The 15095-nt window shown below is 45.8% G+C and overlaps 1 protein-coding gene across 1 annotated transcript in view; it reads right to left on the bottom strand.

The window, feature by feature from the left end:
- The window catches only part of DIS3 (DIS3 homolog, exosome endoribonuclease and 3'-5' exoribonuclease), a 260018-nt gene that overhangs the window by 17658 nt on the left and 227265 nt on the right, over positions 1–15095 (bottom strand). The window contains exon 20 of the mRNA XM_069205287.1: positions 11190–11348. Coding sequence (XP_069061388.1) covers positions 11190–11348 — 159 coding nt within the window. The remainder of the gene's footprint in view (positions 1–11189; positions 11349–15095) is intronic.

Here is a 15095-nt window from a genome sequence, read left to right as displayed (position 1 = left end):
GCTGTCCCATCCCAGAAGTGATGCATCTGTCACTATGGATAGATCTGGCTGGGGAAGGGAGAGGGATCTGCCTTTGACCCAATGCGGATGCGAAAGCCACCACTGCAGGTCTTTCGCAGTGCCCTCTGAGATCTGGACCATGTCAGAGAGATTTCCCTGATGCTGCGCCCACTGGAACTTCAAGTCCCACTGCAGAGCCCGCATATGCCATCTTGCATGTGTCACTAGCAGGATGCAGGAGGCCATGAGGCCCAGCAGCCTCAGAGTCAGTCTCACCGAAACCCAAGACAGAGTCTGAAAGATCAAAATCATAGCCTGAATATCTTGGACTCCCTTTTCGGGAGGATAGGCATGAAACTGAACTGTGTCCAGGACAGCTCCAATAAAAGGGAGTGTCTGAGAGGGAGTCAGGTGTGACTTCGGCAAGTTCATAGTGAACCCCAACATGTGCAGGAGATTCGCCGTAGTCTGAAGGTGAGACGACTTTCTGGGGCGAGTCCGCCTTCAACAGCCAGTCGTCGAGGTGGGGGAAGACTGACACCCCCAACCTGCACAGATGAGCTGCAACCACCACCATCACTTTCATGAACACCCGAGGGGCGCTGGTAAGGCTGAAGGGAAGCACAGTAGATTGAAAGTGTTCGTGACCTACCAGGAATTGTAGGTAATGTCTGTGGGCAGGCAGGTTGGGAATGTGGAAATGAGTCATGCATGTCCAACGCTACCATCCAGCCTTCTGGGTCCAAGGCAGATAGGACCTGAGCCAAGGTGAGCATTTTGAATTTCTCCTTCTTGAGGAAGAGATGGAGGTCCCAAAGGTCTAGGATAAGACGTAAGCCCTTATCTTTTCTGGGCACCAGAAAGAAGCGGGAATAACAACCACAACCTACTTCTGGGGCAGAGGCCTTCTCTATGGCTTCCTTGGCCAAGAGAGCCGCAACTCCCTGGCGGAGAAGTATGAAATGATCCTCCGGAATACGCCTGACTGCTGCAAGTATGGCTGGAGGGGCGCATTTGAAGGGGAGGGAGTAGCCTCTTCAAACGATCGGCAAAACCCACCTGTCTGTAGTGATGGATTCCAGTGGGGCAGGTGATGGCGAATCCTGACACCAACTGGATCAGAGTGAGGGGACGGACAAGGAGGGTTTGGAGGCTGCAGCCGGGGCAGGGTTGGACTGGGCAGATATCTGGTTCCCTGTCCCACACCCACCTGGGATTCCACATCCCCGGCCACGCAGCGGCTGAACAGCATGGGTGGCACTGTGGCTGCGATAGGGAAGCGACAGGGAGCCGTGGCCACGGAAGGGACTAAAGGAGGATTGATGAGGGATAGGGCCAGTGGAAAGGCAGAGGGACCGAGCCATAGCCCGGGAGTCCTCGAACCTCTCCAAAGCTGAGTCTGCCTTGTCTCCAAAGAGACAGGAACCATCAAAGAGCATGTCCATAAGAGTCTGTTGGATATCCCTCAAAAAAACAGATGTACACAACCAGGCGTGGCGTCTCAAGGCCACCGTTTTCGTAACCGATCTACCTAGAGAGTCGGTTGTGTCCAGGCCACATCTGATTGTGTGCTTTGCTGCATCTCTCCCATCGGTGACAGTTTGGGAGATGATAGCATGGGCCTTCTCCGGTACCTGCGGCAGAGCTTGCGCAAGACTGGAGGAAGAAAACGTCTTCTTCCCAAATTGTTCCAGCCTTTTTGATTCCCTATCTGGGGATGCGGAAGAGAATGTGCTGGAGTAAGAGGATGCAAGGCTCTCAGGTGTGGGGTGTTGGGACTGGAATTCAGGGTAGTTCGGGGCGGGCAGATGGCAGCGTGCGATAGTCCTGTTCACAGGAGCCCCTGTGTTGGGCCTGGACCAAGTACCCAACAGGACATTGATCAGGGCTTTGTTGAATGGCAGAAGTGATGTGGAAGTCCTTGGCTGAAGCACCTCCATTAGGAGATTCGACCTGACCTGAACAGTAGGCAGCTCAAGGCTGAGGACCTCAGCCGCCCTACTGACAACCATGTAACAAGCCGCTCCCTCCTCCGCAGCCACGGTAGGAGGAGACAGCATGCCAGCATCTGGAGAAGTGTCCAGACCACTGGCCACACCCAACTAGTGTGCCCAGTCTAAGCTAGGGTCATCCTGGTATTCATAAGGGTCCAGGGACCCCTCCAATCTTTCCCCGAATTCGTACCCATGAGAAATAGGCTCAGAATCTGACCTGGGGTGAATAGGCCCCATGGAAGACTGAGACGGCTTTGGCCAACGCCGGTCCGACTCAAGAGTCATCGGGGATGAGGATCGGGCCGATGTCGAGCACCACCGATGTTGGTATCATCGACAATCGAACCAGCACCGGGGAAGATCTCAATAGTGCGACCGGCGCCGGTGCGGATCAGAGAGTAGATCCGTAGGGGACCTCAGTGGTCAGAGCTACTGGTGTGGAACATGAAGGCCCCCGACCGAACCCCTTGGCCAGAAGACGCGTATCAGGGTCGGCCTGCCGAAAAATGAGGGACATGGCCTCATAAAACTCCTTTCACTGGGCAGGGGTTGGTCTGGCTCCTGGAAACTTAGGGAAGCACGGAGTGGACCCAGAAGCAGGCTCCGGAGATGGAGGCCTTGAGCGTCGACGCTCTTCCCACATCGCATCATCCGAGCGACAGGGTGAAGTCGAAGGGTGATGGGATCTCTTAGATTTCTTCTTCTTCTTACCTTGACCTGATGACTTCGAGGAAGAAGAATGGTGGTGGCTCTGCGACCAATCTTGAGACCTTCTCCTTGAGCGAGACCAGGACCTATGCGGAGTCTAGCACCGGGCCGCCATAAGCTTGAGCGACCGCTCCCTCAAGGCCTTCGGGTGCATGGCCTGGCTCTCCGAGCACAACTTCGGGTGGTGGTCGCGCTTCAGGCGCCACAAACAGACCCGATGCAGATCCGTCACTGACATTATGGGGTGACAGTCCTCGCATGGTTTGAAATCGTTCTTCAGGAACATCCTCGACACACCAAAAAACTCAACAAAAACACGACAAAAGGGTCAAAGTCGGTCAAAAAAAGAGACCAGGGCAGCTCTCTCTGGATCAGCGCGTGGCGCGGAAAGAAAAGAACTGTTGTCACTGCTCTGAGGTGGCGTCTATGTACTACTCCCAAGGTCATCATGGCGACTACGATGCCAACGACGCCTGCTGAGTCATCTGACGCCACCTATCGACGTGCAAGGGTATTGCTCGAAGAAAAAAATCTCCAGATCCAGTCTGACGCGTGGGGGAAAATGCTAATTTAAGGAATCTGCAACTAGAAGTCTCTATCAGATTGCATGTTACACTTCTATACATTATCCAGGGTGTTTGTTTTATTTTACAACACCTAATGTCCAAATAAACAGGAGGATAAAAAGCAAGCTCGAAACTGTACCCATTAGATAAATGCATTTTGTTGTTCTTCTGACATAAACCTGAACACTTTAACCAACATCGTCACAGGGACTGTCCACTATCTTCTCAGCAACTGTCCAACCAAACATTCTAAAAAGTTCTTCATACAGCAAATACTTTTTTTTTTTTTTAAATGAATTTCATAAAAGCTTGGATATCCAATGATGGTTATATTTACTCAACACATTGCGCAATCAATATCACACGACTTCTGCCTTGACATGTTTCTGATTATTTCTTCTAATTCTTGTGTAGACACGAACATAATCATTATCAAAAAGGTATTAGCCTGAATGCGTGCACCAACCATTTTAATGACCATCATATCTATACAATAAGGTAAGGAGTGACTGAAAATTATAATAAGTTTTGCAGACAGTTATTTTAAATAATGGGTCATTTGTTTTTGAGTTTACAGCTGACTAACAGTACAATAGCTGTGCTTGTATTCTATACATGGAAATTTGCCAGCTGTTTATTTGATTAGGAAGTACAAATACATTAAAAATAGTTCTACTTCTTTCAGTTGCCTCCTAATTGGCTTTTAATTAAACACAATGCTTGATCAGACTCTCTTGTTCTCTACGCCAGCATCACCAAGAAACTACAATCAAGACTACAAAGAATCCACAATGGAGCAGCCAGACCCATCTTGGACATCCCTCGACACAGCCACATTTCCTCCCACCTCAGAGACCTACACTGGCTCAGAGTCAACAAATGCATCACATACAAACTCCAGATCCACACCTACAAAGCACTACACAACATAGGACCGACATACCTCAACCAACACCTCGCCTTATAAGTACCCAACAGACATCTCTGTTTTTCCCAGCTGGCCCTCGCAGCCCTTCCTAAGATCTGGAAAAGCACACCAGGAGGAAGATCCTACTCCTACCTCGCAACTCAGACATGGAACATGCTACCTCTAAAACTCAGGCAGACCGCATCACTGAAGCAGTACAGGAAGGACCTCAAGACCTGGCTTTTCGATTGAGAAGCATGCCAGTAAACAGCACCTTCAGACATCACTGATTGATTGATCATTAGTGTGCACAAGTATGTTCTTGCAGTGTCCTTCCACTGGGTAGTGGAATCACAATGAAACAGTAAAAGAGATTGTGAAAGTGTTCACCAGTGTTATATATTGTAGGAAGCTGTCCTGGTGTGTGGTGGGTACCCAAGGTACATACACATTATAACAGGTCCAGGTATTCCTTCTTAGTGAAGTATAAGTAGTGTCTAGAAGCCAGACTCTCTATAGGTAGCTGTGGATGAGTAGCCAAAGGCTTATCTAGGAGACATGCAAAGCTCATGCAATTCAACTGTAGTCACACAGCACTTACACACATGAAAGAAAACACTCAGTTGTACAAAAATAAAAATACTTTATTTGTGGCACAGATTATCACAAATCGCTAGACAGGTGACGCACCCTTAGAAGGTAAGTAATACACCACAAATATACACTAGCAATCAGAAATAGGCATAGAAAAGGTCAGAAAACTGTGAAAACAGTAATAACCAATAGTGATGCTAGGGGGAGCACAAATCATGTACTAAAAAGATGGAATGCGAACAAGGTACCCCCACCTAGGTAAGTAAGAAGTGTAGAGGGATCTTCCCACTATTGTGCCTTGTTAAAGCAACATATATACTCCCTGAAATGCCATATGTGCAAATGTTAATAATGGGTAAAACTGAACTGCATTGTTCTGTCTGTACTAAATGTTTAGAAATATAAATTTTTGAAAACAATAAAAATGTGTTTATAAAAAGCTGGGGGTATTAGAAAACCACAAAGGTATGTGCCACAGTACCCCCCAGCAACCAGGAGTGCAGGAATAAAACACTGGATTTGCCCAAAAAACACCCAAAAGGACCCAAAAAGAAGACACCCAGAGAAGACTGCAAGAAAACCAGCAGTGGATTCCTGAACAAATAATACCTGTGGAGAGAGGGGACCAAGTCCAAGAGTCACAGTGGAGTCCAGGAGGAGAAGGAGGTACTACCTACCCAGCTGTGGTTGCAGGAGTTGGTCAATGGTTCTGAAGAACAGGTCAGCACTGCAGTGTCCCACTCTGGAAGGAAGATTGCAGACGGGTGTCGGATTTCCACCAACAAGCCTTGGTAAAGACAAACTTGCGGTTAGTGGAAAAGAGGTGCTGCCGGGGACCAGCAAGGTCCAGGAGGACTCAACCCAGGAGGGGGAGTCACAGGGGATCCTCAGCGTTGCAGAGAGCTCTCAGGAGCAGAGGTAGCACCGACACGTGTCCCACTAGATGGAAAGACAGAAGAAGCCCACGCAGCACTACAAAGTGGATTCCACGCCGCAGGAGAACCACGTGGGAGGCTGGGATTTGCAGGAAGGAGTGCTGGGGACTGGAGCTGCATGTCGCCTGAAGATCCCTTGCAGGAGATGCAAACAAGCCTTGGCAGCTGCAAGAGACACAGTGCACAGGGGTGCTGTCCTGCGTGGGAAAGCAAAGACTTACCTCCACCAAAGTTGGACAGCTGGCAGAGAGGACTAGTCCGATCAACCACCTGTGATGCAGGATCTATGCAGCTCAGCAGGAGAGGGGATCCACGCAGCCGGTCGTCGCTTGCTGTAGGTGCCTGCGGTTGGAGTGAAGTGACTTCTTCACTCCAAGGGAGATTCCTTCTTCTTCTTGTGCAGGATGAAGAGTTGGAGTCTTCTGAGGATGCACAGCGAGGAAACTGTTGCAAAGCTGGCAGGAACTCTGGATACAATGTTGCAGAAGAGTCTTACTCGTGGATCTGCAGTTTGTAGGTTCCTGGAGAGTCCAGTTGCAGTTCCGGAGGCCAGAAGTCAAAGTAAAGGTTGCAGAGGAGTCCTGCACGAATCTTGCAAGACGAATCTGAGGACCCACCCAAGAGAGAGAGAGCCTAAATAGCCCTGAAAGGGGGATTGGTCACCTAACCAGTTAAGCATTTATCAGGAGGGGGCTCTGACGTCACCTGCCTGGCCTGGCCACTCAGATGCTCCCAGAGTTCCCTACCAACCTTGGAATCAAAATGGCAGAACCTAGGGACCCTCTGGAAGAGCTCTGGTCTCCATACCTGGGGTGGTGATGGACAGGAGAGTGGTCACTTCCCTTACCATTGTCCAGTTTCGTGCCCGAGCAGGGACTGGGGGTCTTTGAACTGGTGTGGACTTGTTTATGCACAGAGTGCACCAGATGTGCCTTTCAAAGCAAACCAGTGGCTTGGGGAGGCTGCCCCTCCCAAGGCAGTCACACTTATTTCCAAAGGGAGAGAGTGATACCCCCCTCTCTCAAAGGAAATCCTCTGTTCTGCCTTCCTGGGCTTGATCAGATCAAGCAGCAGGAGTGCAGAAACCTGTCCGAGGGGTGGCAGCAGCTGGGCAGACTGGTGGTAACAAAGCTGGAGGTCCTCTAAGGAGCCCCCGGAGTACTGACAACAGGCAGGAAATGGGGGTAGCCATGCTAAGAAAGAGGGCACTTTCCTAAATATATAAACAGAAACGCCTCAATCACCAATATCACAAGTTTTACTAGATGCCTCAAGAGGACATAATCATCAAAAATTCCAGCACTGTATGCTCTACTCCTCACTAAATACAATATTTGTTAGCGTTTGCATTCACAAATCATTTTTGGGTCATCCTGATTTAAGGATGACAGCAGCATATCTTAAAACACATGTTGCTATAACACAAAACAACACCCACTACTTCTAAAAAAACATTTTTTTTTTTAAAAAGAGCATTGCACAAATAGAACTATCTTGCTAGTACTCGTTTCAAGGGGCCGCAAAAAATTAAAAGATAAACATTTCCAAGTTCATTAAAATTACAACCTCATTTGCCCTGCAAAATGGATGAAGGAATACTTCTGCATAGATCTGATGAACTGGTTGCCTAACCTTACTAAAGTTAATTAATGTAAAATAGTCTGATGTTAAATAGCCTTTGTGAACTGAAAAAGTTTTCCTTTCTATTAAAGAAGAATCGCAACTAACTTTCTGCCCTCCCCTGGTAATAAGCCAACGTACAATTTAATGCTTAATAAATGCTGTAACCGGTTGAATTTCTCTATGTAGATTCCCATGGGGCAAGGACAGATATTCAAATATGAATGAGGTGTTTTGCTCAGTGGTCCCAATCATTCTCTTATCTCCAATGTGCCGTTTAAAGATGTCCTTAGTTTTATATTTAACGGGTCAAGCAATATAAAAACATACACACACTGTGAATCATATAATTTCCTATACTTGGTATGCATAGGAGAAGTAAAGCTTTCTGTATGGTGCTAAATTAAATTTAAAAACAAGCACTGGCAAAGCCAATCGGTCTCGCCTATGCAAAAGCTATTGGTTATGGTAATGTTTTTTCAGCCCTATTGTACAGCTGCAGTGCAGCATGGCTGAAAGTTTAAAAAAAGAGTTAGGACGATCTAGCATTGCATGCCATCATAGCTCTTTTTTCATTTTTTCTTTCTGTTTTACTTTCAGTCATGCTGCTGTACAACAAAGCTAAATCAAACACTGATAGAGCCAATAGATCTTGCACAGGCGAGACCCACTTGCTTTGATAATGTTCAGGAAAAACCGTGGTTTAAAGTTGCCAGCGATGCCAGAGTCACAGTCCTTTTTTCTGGCAGGAGAGGTGAAGGGGCAGCAACAACGGAGGTGTGGAAGGGGGATAAGGCTACAGGCAGGCAACAAACGATGTGTGGGAGTACAGGACAAGCAATGCCGGGGAAGTGGTACAGGGTGAACAGGGTGAACGGGGGACAGTAACAACGGCGGGTGGTGGGACTGAGGGGAGAAACGCAATAACGTAATCCTCACCTTGTAAATTGGACTGATGCTGCAGTAAAGTGGCTTTACAATGGAGGAACGTACTCCGGGAGATAAGTTGTTATTAAAGTTTACAGTGCTATGAAGCAATGCAAGCTTCGACACTGCGCACCAGACTTGCTGAGGCGAAGACGTGAAGACCAGCACCGAATTAAAATTACCTGGAGAGTTTCATCATTGCACACATCAGGGATCATTCATGAGTGGAGAACTCTGAAGTTATATATTGTTTTTTGATGTGAGCTCCTAAGGACGTCACAGGGATGACCCTTCCCTGCTAAGTCAGTAAGGCCAAACAGGGTGTGTATTAACACTCATTCAAATGTTACACTTTGCCAGTCCTTGCCACTACACTGAGCAGGGAGTTTGTGACACATGCCATTGTGCATTAATATGTGCCCGTGCTGAGCTCCGGCCAGTGCCTAATTTCCTTTCAGCAAAATTATTTGCAAATTCCGCACCTCAATAAAAATCAACTCGCCAAGTTTTGCTGCAGTTCAGCCCTTTCTTCACCATGATATTTGCCTAATAAAGAAAAATGAAGGCTTTCATGTATTTCACTTGCCGAGGGAAACCAGATATTAAATGCGTTAATCTGCAATGTTTTGCTTTTCCCATGGTTTACTGGGTCCCTGTTGTCCCTGGCATATAATTTGCATAACATATTGCTTCAATACTTGCAATAAGAGGAGTGTCCCAGCTGTGGGAGGGGAAGAACAGCGGTTTCTAAAATTAACCTAACAATATGCTTAGGGTACCTGTGTCCCTATGGTGTATACTGTTCTCTGTAACTTGCAAGCCCCGATTGGAGAACAGTCGCATGACATACGTGTCAACGTTTGCCTGCAGGCGAAAGGGGGGCAAAAAGGCAGAGAAATAATCATGGAAATAAAAAAACTGGTCAACGGAGCTCAGAAGGGGGCACCATGCATTTACGGAGGGAGTTAGCCAATATACTGACAAAATGGTAGCAGACTAATGTAAGAATGTAGCTGCTGAGTACTTAAGTAGCAAAAATATGACATGCCATGTTAATGTGGGGGTGGGAACAGGAATGTGGGGGTGGGACCAGGAATATGACGGGCCTGCCACTTGAATGACAGAGAAACATGTCTCCAGTTTTTGCTTGTTATTTGTCTCTGAAGCTGCCCCGAAAAGTTACACGGTATAGTTTGTGCTCATCTCCACAGAAAACCTTTTTACAAAAAACATAAAACACTTGCCAAAATTATATCATGCGATAAAACACACCACTAATATAGCCTTATAGCCCACTGGTGGTTAAAGGCCCTGAACCAGAGTTATAGCACCGAACTGCAGGCGTGGTCCCATTACGAGGGTGAAAGCCTTTTAACAACAGGTATAGGCCGAGGCAGAAGGGCTTTAAGGCTATTAGAACATTCCACCCACTTAGGGTAAAATGTTGTAAATTAAAAAGGGAGTAACAGAAGGACACACATTGGACTGTTGGGGTAGAAGGCTTCTACCAGCCATTATAAGCCAAGAGCCACTACAATGACTTCAATTGCCTCTCAATATTCCAGTGTTCTAATAAGGCTTCTGGACTCGAGGCAAGGGTACCATTCAACATTCTCCTGCAGGTTGGAATAAGATTTGGTCAGATCGTGTTTCCATTAATTAAATAATGAGGTGACATAGAAAATGTATTTCAACATGTGAAGATAAATTTAAAAAACACACATCCTGCCAGCTTTGTCTGGGGGAATTCCAGCTGACTCGTGGCGGTTGTTGCATGTGAGTTTTTGAACATTAAATCTCCCTTAGTTAAAAATACAATGGCAATTACCCACCTTCACGACGCAACCCAAACAAGAGGGTTATATTAAGAAAGGGGATGTGGCATTACGGACAAGGCTGCTGACTTCTGAAATAGGTTTCGAAATCGGCTTAACGTACGGTGATTCTGGGCAATTCACTTCCTCTCCCCACAACTAAAAATAGTACCTCTATCAAAGCCCGAGCAGTGGATGGACACTAATTAGGATAAATCAATCCCTAATTGGTCCATTGCTCACAGAAAGAAAACGAAGTAACAGAAAATGACGTCTCACTAGCGCTGCTGAATAAGAAAGCATCAAAGAAGAGTGATAACGATGCCAATACATGGCAAGTACTTGGCAGGCTAAAAGCCCCTTCTACGGTTGTTTTCTTTCTTTTTAAAACACAAAATCTCAGCAAGCAAAGAAGCATACACGCTGTCTGCAGGCTCGACCTCAAACGGTCTTGTATATCAATATAATCGAACAAATGTCTCCTATTAACGACTGTGAGCAAATATTATTTCACCACCTTCCTACTAAAAACAGAAAGTTCAAGTGCATGGCAGAGCCACAGAGAGGTACTGCACAAGCATGTGTGACATTACCATGCAAACTGGTGCCTGCATATTTTCAAATTTGCCTTCTAGGGTGAAGCGCAATTATAAACTAAATCCAGCTAAGACTATACTAGGATTTTTAACATAGTAGACATTGCTTCAGATCTGCTGACTATGACACTAATATAATATTTAATGTCTCTAGGTTAAGCCAATGGGAACCCCAGGATCGTCCTAAAATGCTGGAGCCTTGCAAAACAAATAAATGAAATTTTGCAGTCACACTAGCTGTTACATACAGACATAGCCAGACTTGAGGTACAGCGATTACCTATTGAGAGCATCAGTGTCTTTGCGTAATTCGCTGCCTCCTTAGCAAAGGTTGGCCACATTGTTCCTTCTTGAGCTACAAAACCAAGCATATCTGTGTCAAACAATGGAAACCTGGGTCATTCTTGGTTGTGGCATGCTGCTCTGTTTATCTGTAACACTGCCACATTTTATTCGAAAAGTTATAAAAAAGTTATTTTGGGGGCAATTTTAATATAACTGCATTCTTCATTTAAATTGGTGACTTACCTCATCGTTATAAATTATCTTGGCTTTTCGTTTGTCTTTTTCTTCGAAGAAGACAGTTCCTTCTAAACCAAACTTTGGAATAAGGACCACAATTGCATTTTTCCTAACAAACAAAATATATCCTTCTTCGTCTACGAGTCCTTTGTTTTTGAAGAACAGCTGCAACAAAACAGAAGTAGAATCAAAATGGCAACATTCATATAAGTAACTAAAATATGTTCTGCAACATTACCATTTACTGCTACAATGAAAACTACGGGAGTTAGTTTACTAAGATACAAAAATGTAAGGTTGTAGAGTTAACCAAAGGTAATGGCATAAATTACATTTTGCTTCTTCTGAAATATGGTAAATATTTGTATTATTGATTCACTACAAACTATCTTCTTGACTAAATGCAATTGGTAGCAAGAGAATAAATACAAAGAACGCAATTTCCATGGACACTAAGAGGAATTTTCTTTTAGGACCTCATTATGAATGGTGGTGTCCCCATCGAGGAAATAACTTCGGAGGGAGATGCTGCCTTGGGCCATTACATGTAGCCCAGTATCTCCTCTCCGTGCCCAGTTTTTGTGGAATCTCACCTGGTGAAACTGCTGTAGGGCTATGGGCAGCTGATGTGAGCAGCAGTGCATCCTGGACCCTCCCTCCGACCACTGCAGCACAATAGGGGAGTAACAAAATGCTCCTCGGGGCCTACCCTACCCCATGATTCCACAGGCCCACCTACTAAAACGCTCTTAAAATGCAGGAAATGTCAGTAGATTAGTTCGAAGAATCAGGGAAAAATACACAATCTTGGGCCCAGTATTACTGTGTGTTTGTGTGGTTAGACCTTATCCCGGGGGGAAGAATTCAGAGCAGATGGATTTTGCTGCAGGGATAGAAATGAATTCGTATATTTCGACACAACCCTCCACAACCACTCGACCCCCTGCTTCCTCCAGTTTCTCATCTACAAAGTCGGGAAAATTCAAGATGAGGCCCTTAACTGTAATTCAGAAAAAAAAACCTCTGCCTAAGTCTTCAACTTGCTCGGTACTCAGCTAGCAAAATAGGAAATCTCTTTATTTGTGTTCACAGTAAGAAACCTACTGTTAATGAGAAATGCTTTAAAGTTACGGTTTGGACTGTGGAGAATACTAATGACATCTCACAGTGAGGAGGAAAGTGGGCAGACAGCTGAAACAATATAAATGTAAATGATTGTCGTGGTAAATAGTGTGGCATAAAGCTGTTGTTTCATTCTGCAAAGTGTGAGCAGACATTTCAGGAGCCTCCACCACGCTCCACTTTCATCACCAGATCCCCTTGCCCCTCTCCTATGACACCTCATTTCCTCCACCCATTTTTTTCAGACTTTAGCTACCAGGGGAAATTGTCTTCTACAGCAATTACCGCTCTGCCTTGGCCGAACTGAATTCAGAATGAGGGGCTAGAGATGAATTATCAGAACACGTGTGTATGGTACTGATGGCCAATTAATTTGTGGTTAAGTAATGAATGTTACATGAAATCGTAGAGCTGCTCAAATAGTGTTATCGATTGGCTATGCTCCACTGCTGAGGAAATTCATGCCAGGGAACACAAATAAACTTTGCAAATGCAGAACCTCACTCTCACAATTATAAACAATATAATTCAGAAGTCAGACCAGAAGGGCAACCAGAACTGTGATTATTGAAAACCATCAGGCCGGTCAATAGTACCCTCCTCCTCCTGTGCTATTTCTACAAAAGGGCAATGATATCAACTGAAGAACTATCAGAGGTGATAAAATACAGAATGCTGCATTCAAGTAAAAAAAAAAAAAAAAAAAATACTGGACACCATTGTCCTAATGTATATGAAACACTGGCAAACAGTTGCGACCACTCTGGAGCAGATTAACAAAATATTCAAGAATGCTGCATAATTGTCTAATCAAATAAAGCCTGGGCTTGGTCAGTCAACAACCCCAGTTCTCAGGTCGATATCTGAATATTTCATCACACAATGAACCTTATGTCAACCCATTTAGCTTTTCTATTCACCAAGCAGAGTGGATGTGTTAGGCCAGGCCTACTCTGCCACTTTTGAGTTAATGGGGTAATGACATCATGTGGCCTGGAAAATCCAGATCAAGGTGCCTCACAATGAGAGCTTCCTAGAAGGGGTAAGAAACTCACTCCTAAGAAAGGTGTTAGTAATCTTGGAGTACATGCCAGGCCAAAATTTTGAGTATTTCAGGTTCCTTAGTGATGATCATGAAGTTGGCGAAGAACACAAGGGCCACAAGTGCCACTATCAACAAAGTCAACCCCAACTTACTAACCGGTTGGGTGCCTTCTGCCTCTCTTTTGTGCCTCTTCACATCTCTCCTTTTATGCCTCTTGATCTCTTTTGCCTTTTTAACTCTCCCCCCTTTTCATGACCCTTCTCCACTTGAATGCCTCACTCTGCTTTTCTGGCCTTTTCTTTCCACCACTTTAGGCTCCGCCCACAACGATTGGCATAAGAACACAGCAGGTGCGCCAAAGGCTAGTCTGACTATGTCAATCTATGTCCTGACAATGTCCAGCACCAGGACCCCTGGCCTGCCAGCCACTGAACACAGTCCAAAATACAATTCTGCCAAAACCCTCCATGCGCTCAATCCCGCACTGCACCCAGGCCTTTCCTGCCTGGACAGAAGGTGCATACTCCTCCCCAAACTGATGATTTATCGGACAGACCATGACCCTCACTCACCACCCCTCCCTACCATAGCACACACAACACTAAGCCCTCTATCACCATACATACGACACAATCACCTACCTACTCCTAAACACCTGTTCAACCACCAAGCAAGCCACAGACATCTGTGACCTCCTACACAACCTCTGTGTGAACCTGTTATTTCGCATCAAAACCTGAATTAACCCAGCATCCTCTCCTGAGATAGCACTGGTTACCCTCCTCCCTTTCTCAAGCCTCCCCCGCCGTCCCCCCCCACCCAGGTACATAATTGCAAGACAGAACCAACAAACCTAGAGGTGGACTCACCATCATCTACCGAGGAAATTAACTTTATTACCTTGGAGCACATCAGCGACTGGGTAGAACACATGACCTTCAAAACAGCAACTCAAGCACCACAACTCAAGAAGCTCTACTCTACGCCTGCTCCCTGGACCAAGATCCAATTAAAATTCCACGCTTGCAGACCTCATCGCCCCTCCAGCTCGCTTATCCAACTCCTTCTCTGCAAACTTAAACTTCCACCTAGAACCCAAGACTAACCCAAACTCCATCACTTTTCTGGAAGACCTCAGCACCGTATGACTCACCCAATGGGTGAAAGACCCCCATCCATGCAGCCAGACATGTCCTAGACTCCATTTTCACCAATTACCCCAACATCACAGTAGATAAGTCCACCTTACACACCTGGACCAAGCATTCTTATCTGCTTCAGCCAGCACCTTCCTAACCAACCTAGAACCGAACATACCCAGACCGTCCAACAACAAATGGAATAAAACCCCTAAGACACCTGGATCTGTGCACTCCGGTCTCAATGCACCCTCCTCCCATCACAAAGATCTAGCATGCTCCATCATGAACCTCAACACATGGATCATCTCCTGTGTAGACTCCCTGGCTACTCTGAAAACCATTCACACAACTCAATCCAAGCCTTAAGCTAGCTGGCACACCGAGGAGCTCCACTCACAAAGCTTCACTGTAAGCAGCTATAACAGGCAGGGCCTCCCTGACCAACCTGGGTACCTTTAAATTGCTCATAACTTGAACCCTGAATTTTGGGACAGCACAAGTGGTTCCAACTGTGGGGTAAACCCTGATACTAGTAGATCAAAAGGGCCATTTTGTGAATTTTGTCATTGATGATAAACACAATGTGCTTGATATGCCTTACTG

The sequence above is a fragment of the Pleurodeles waltl genome, chromosome 8 (assembly GCF_031143425.1).
Source record: "Pleurodeles waltl isolate 20211129_DDA chromosome 8, aPleWal1.hap1.20221129, whole genome shotgun sequence".
Taxonomy (NCBI): Eukaryota; Metazoa; Chordata; class Amphibia; order Caudata; family Salamandridae; genus Pleurodeles; species Pleurodeles waltl.
Note: the sequence above shows the minus strand (reverse complement) of the source record. Positions and strands in the feature narration are given on the sequence as shown.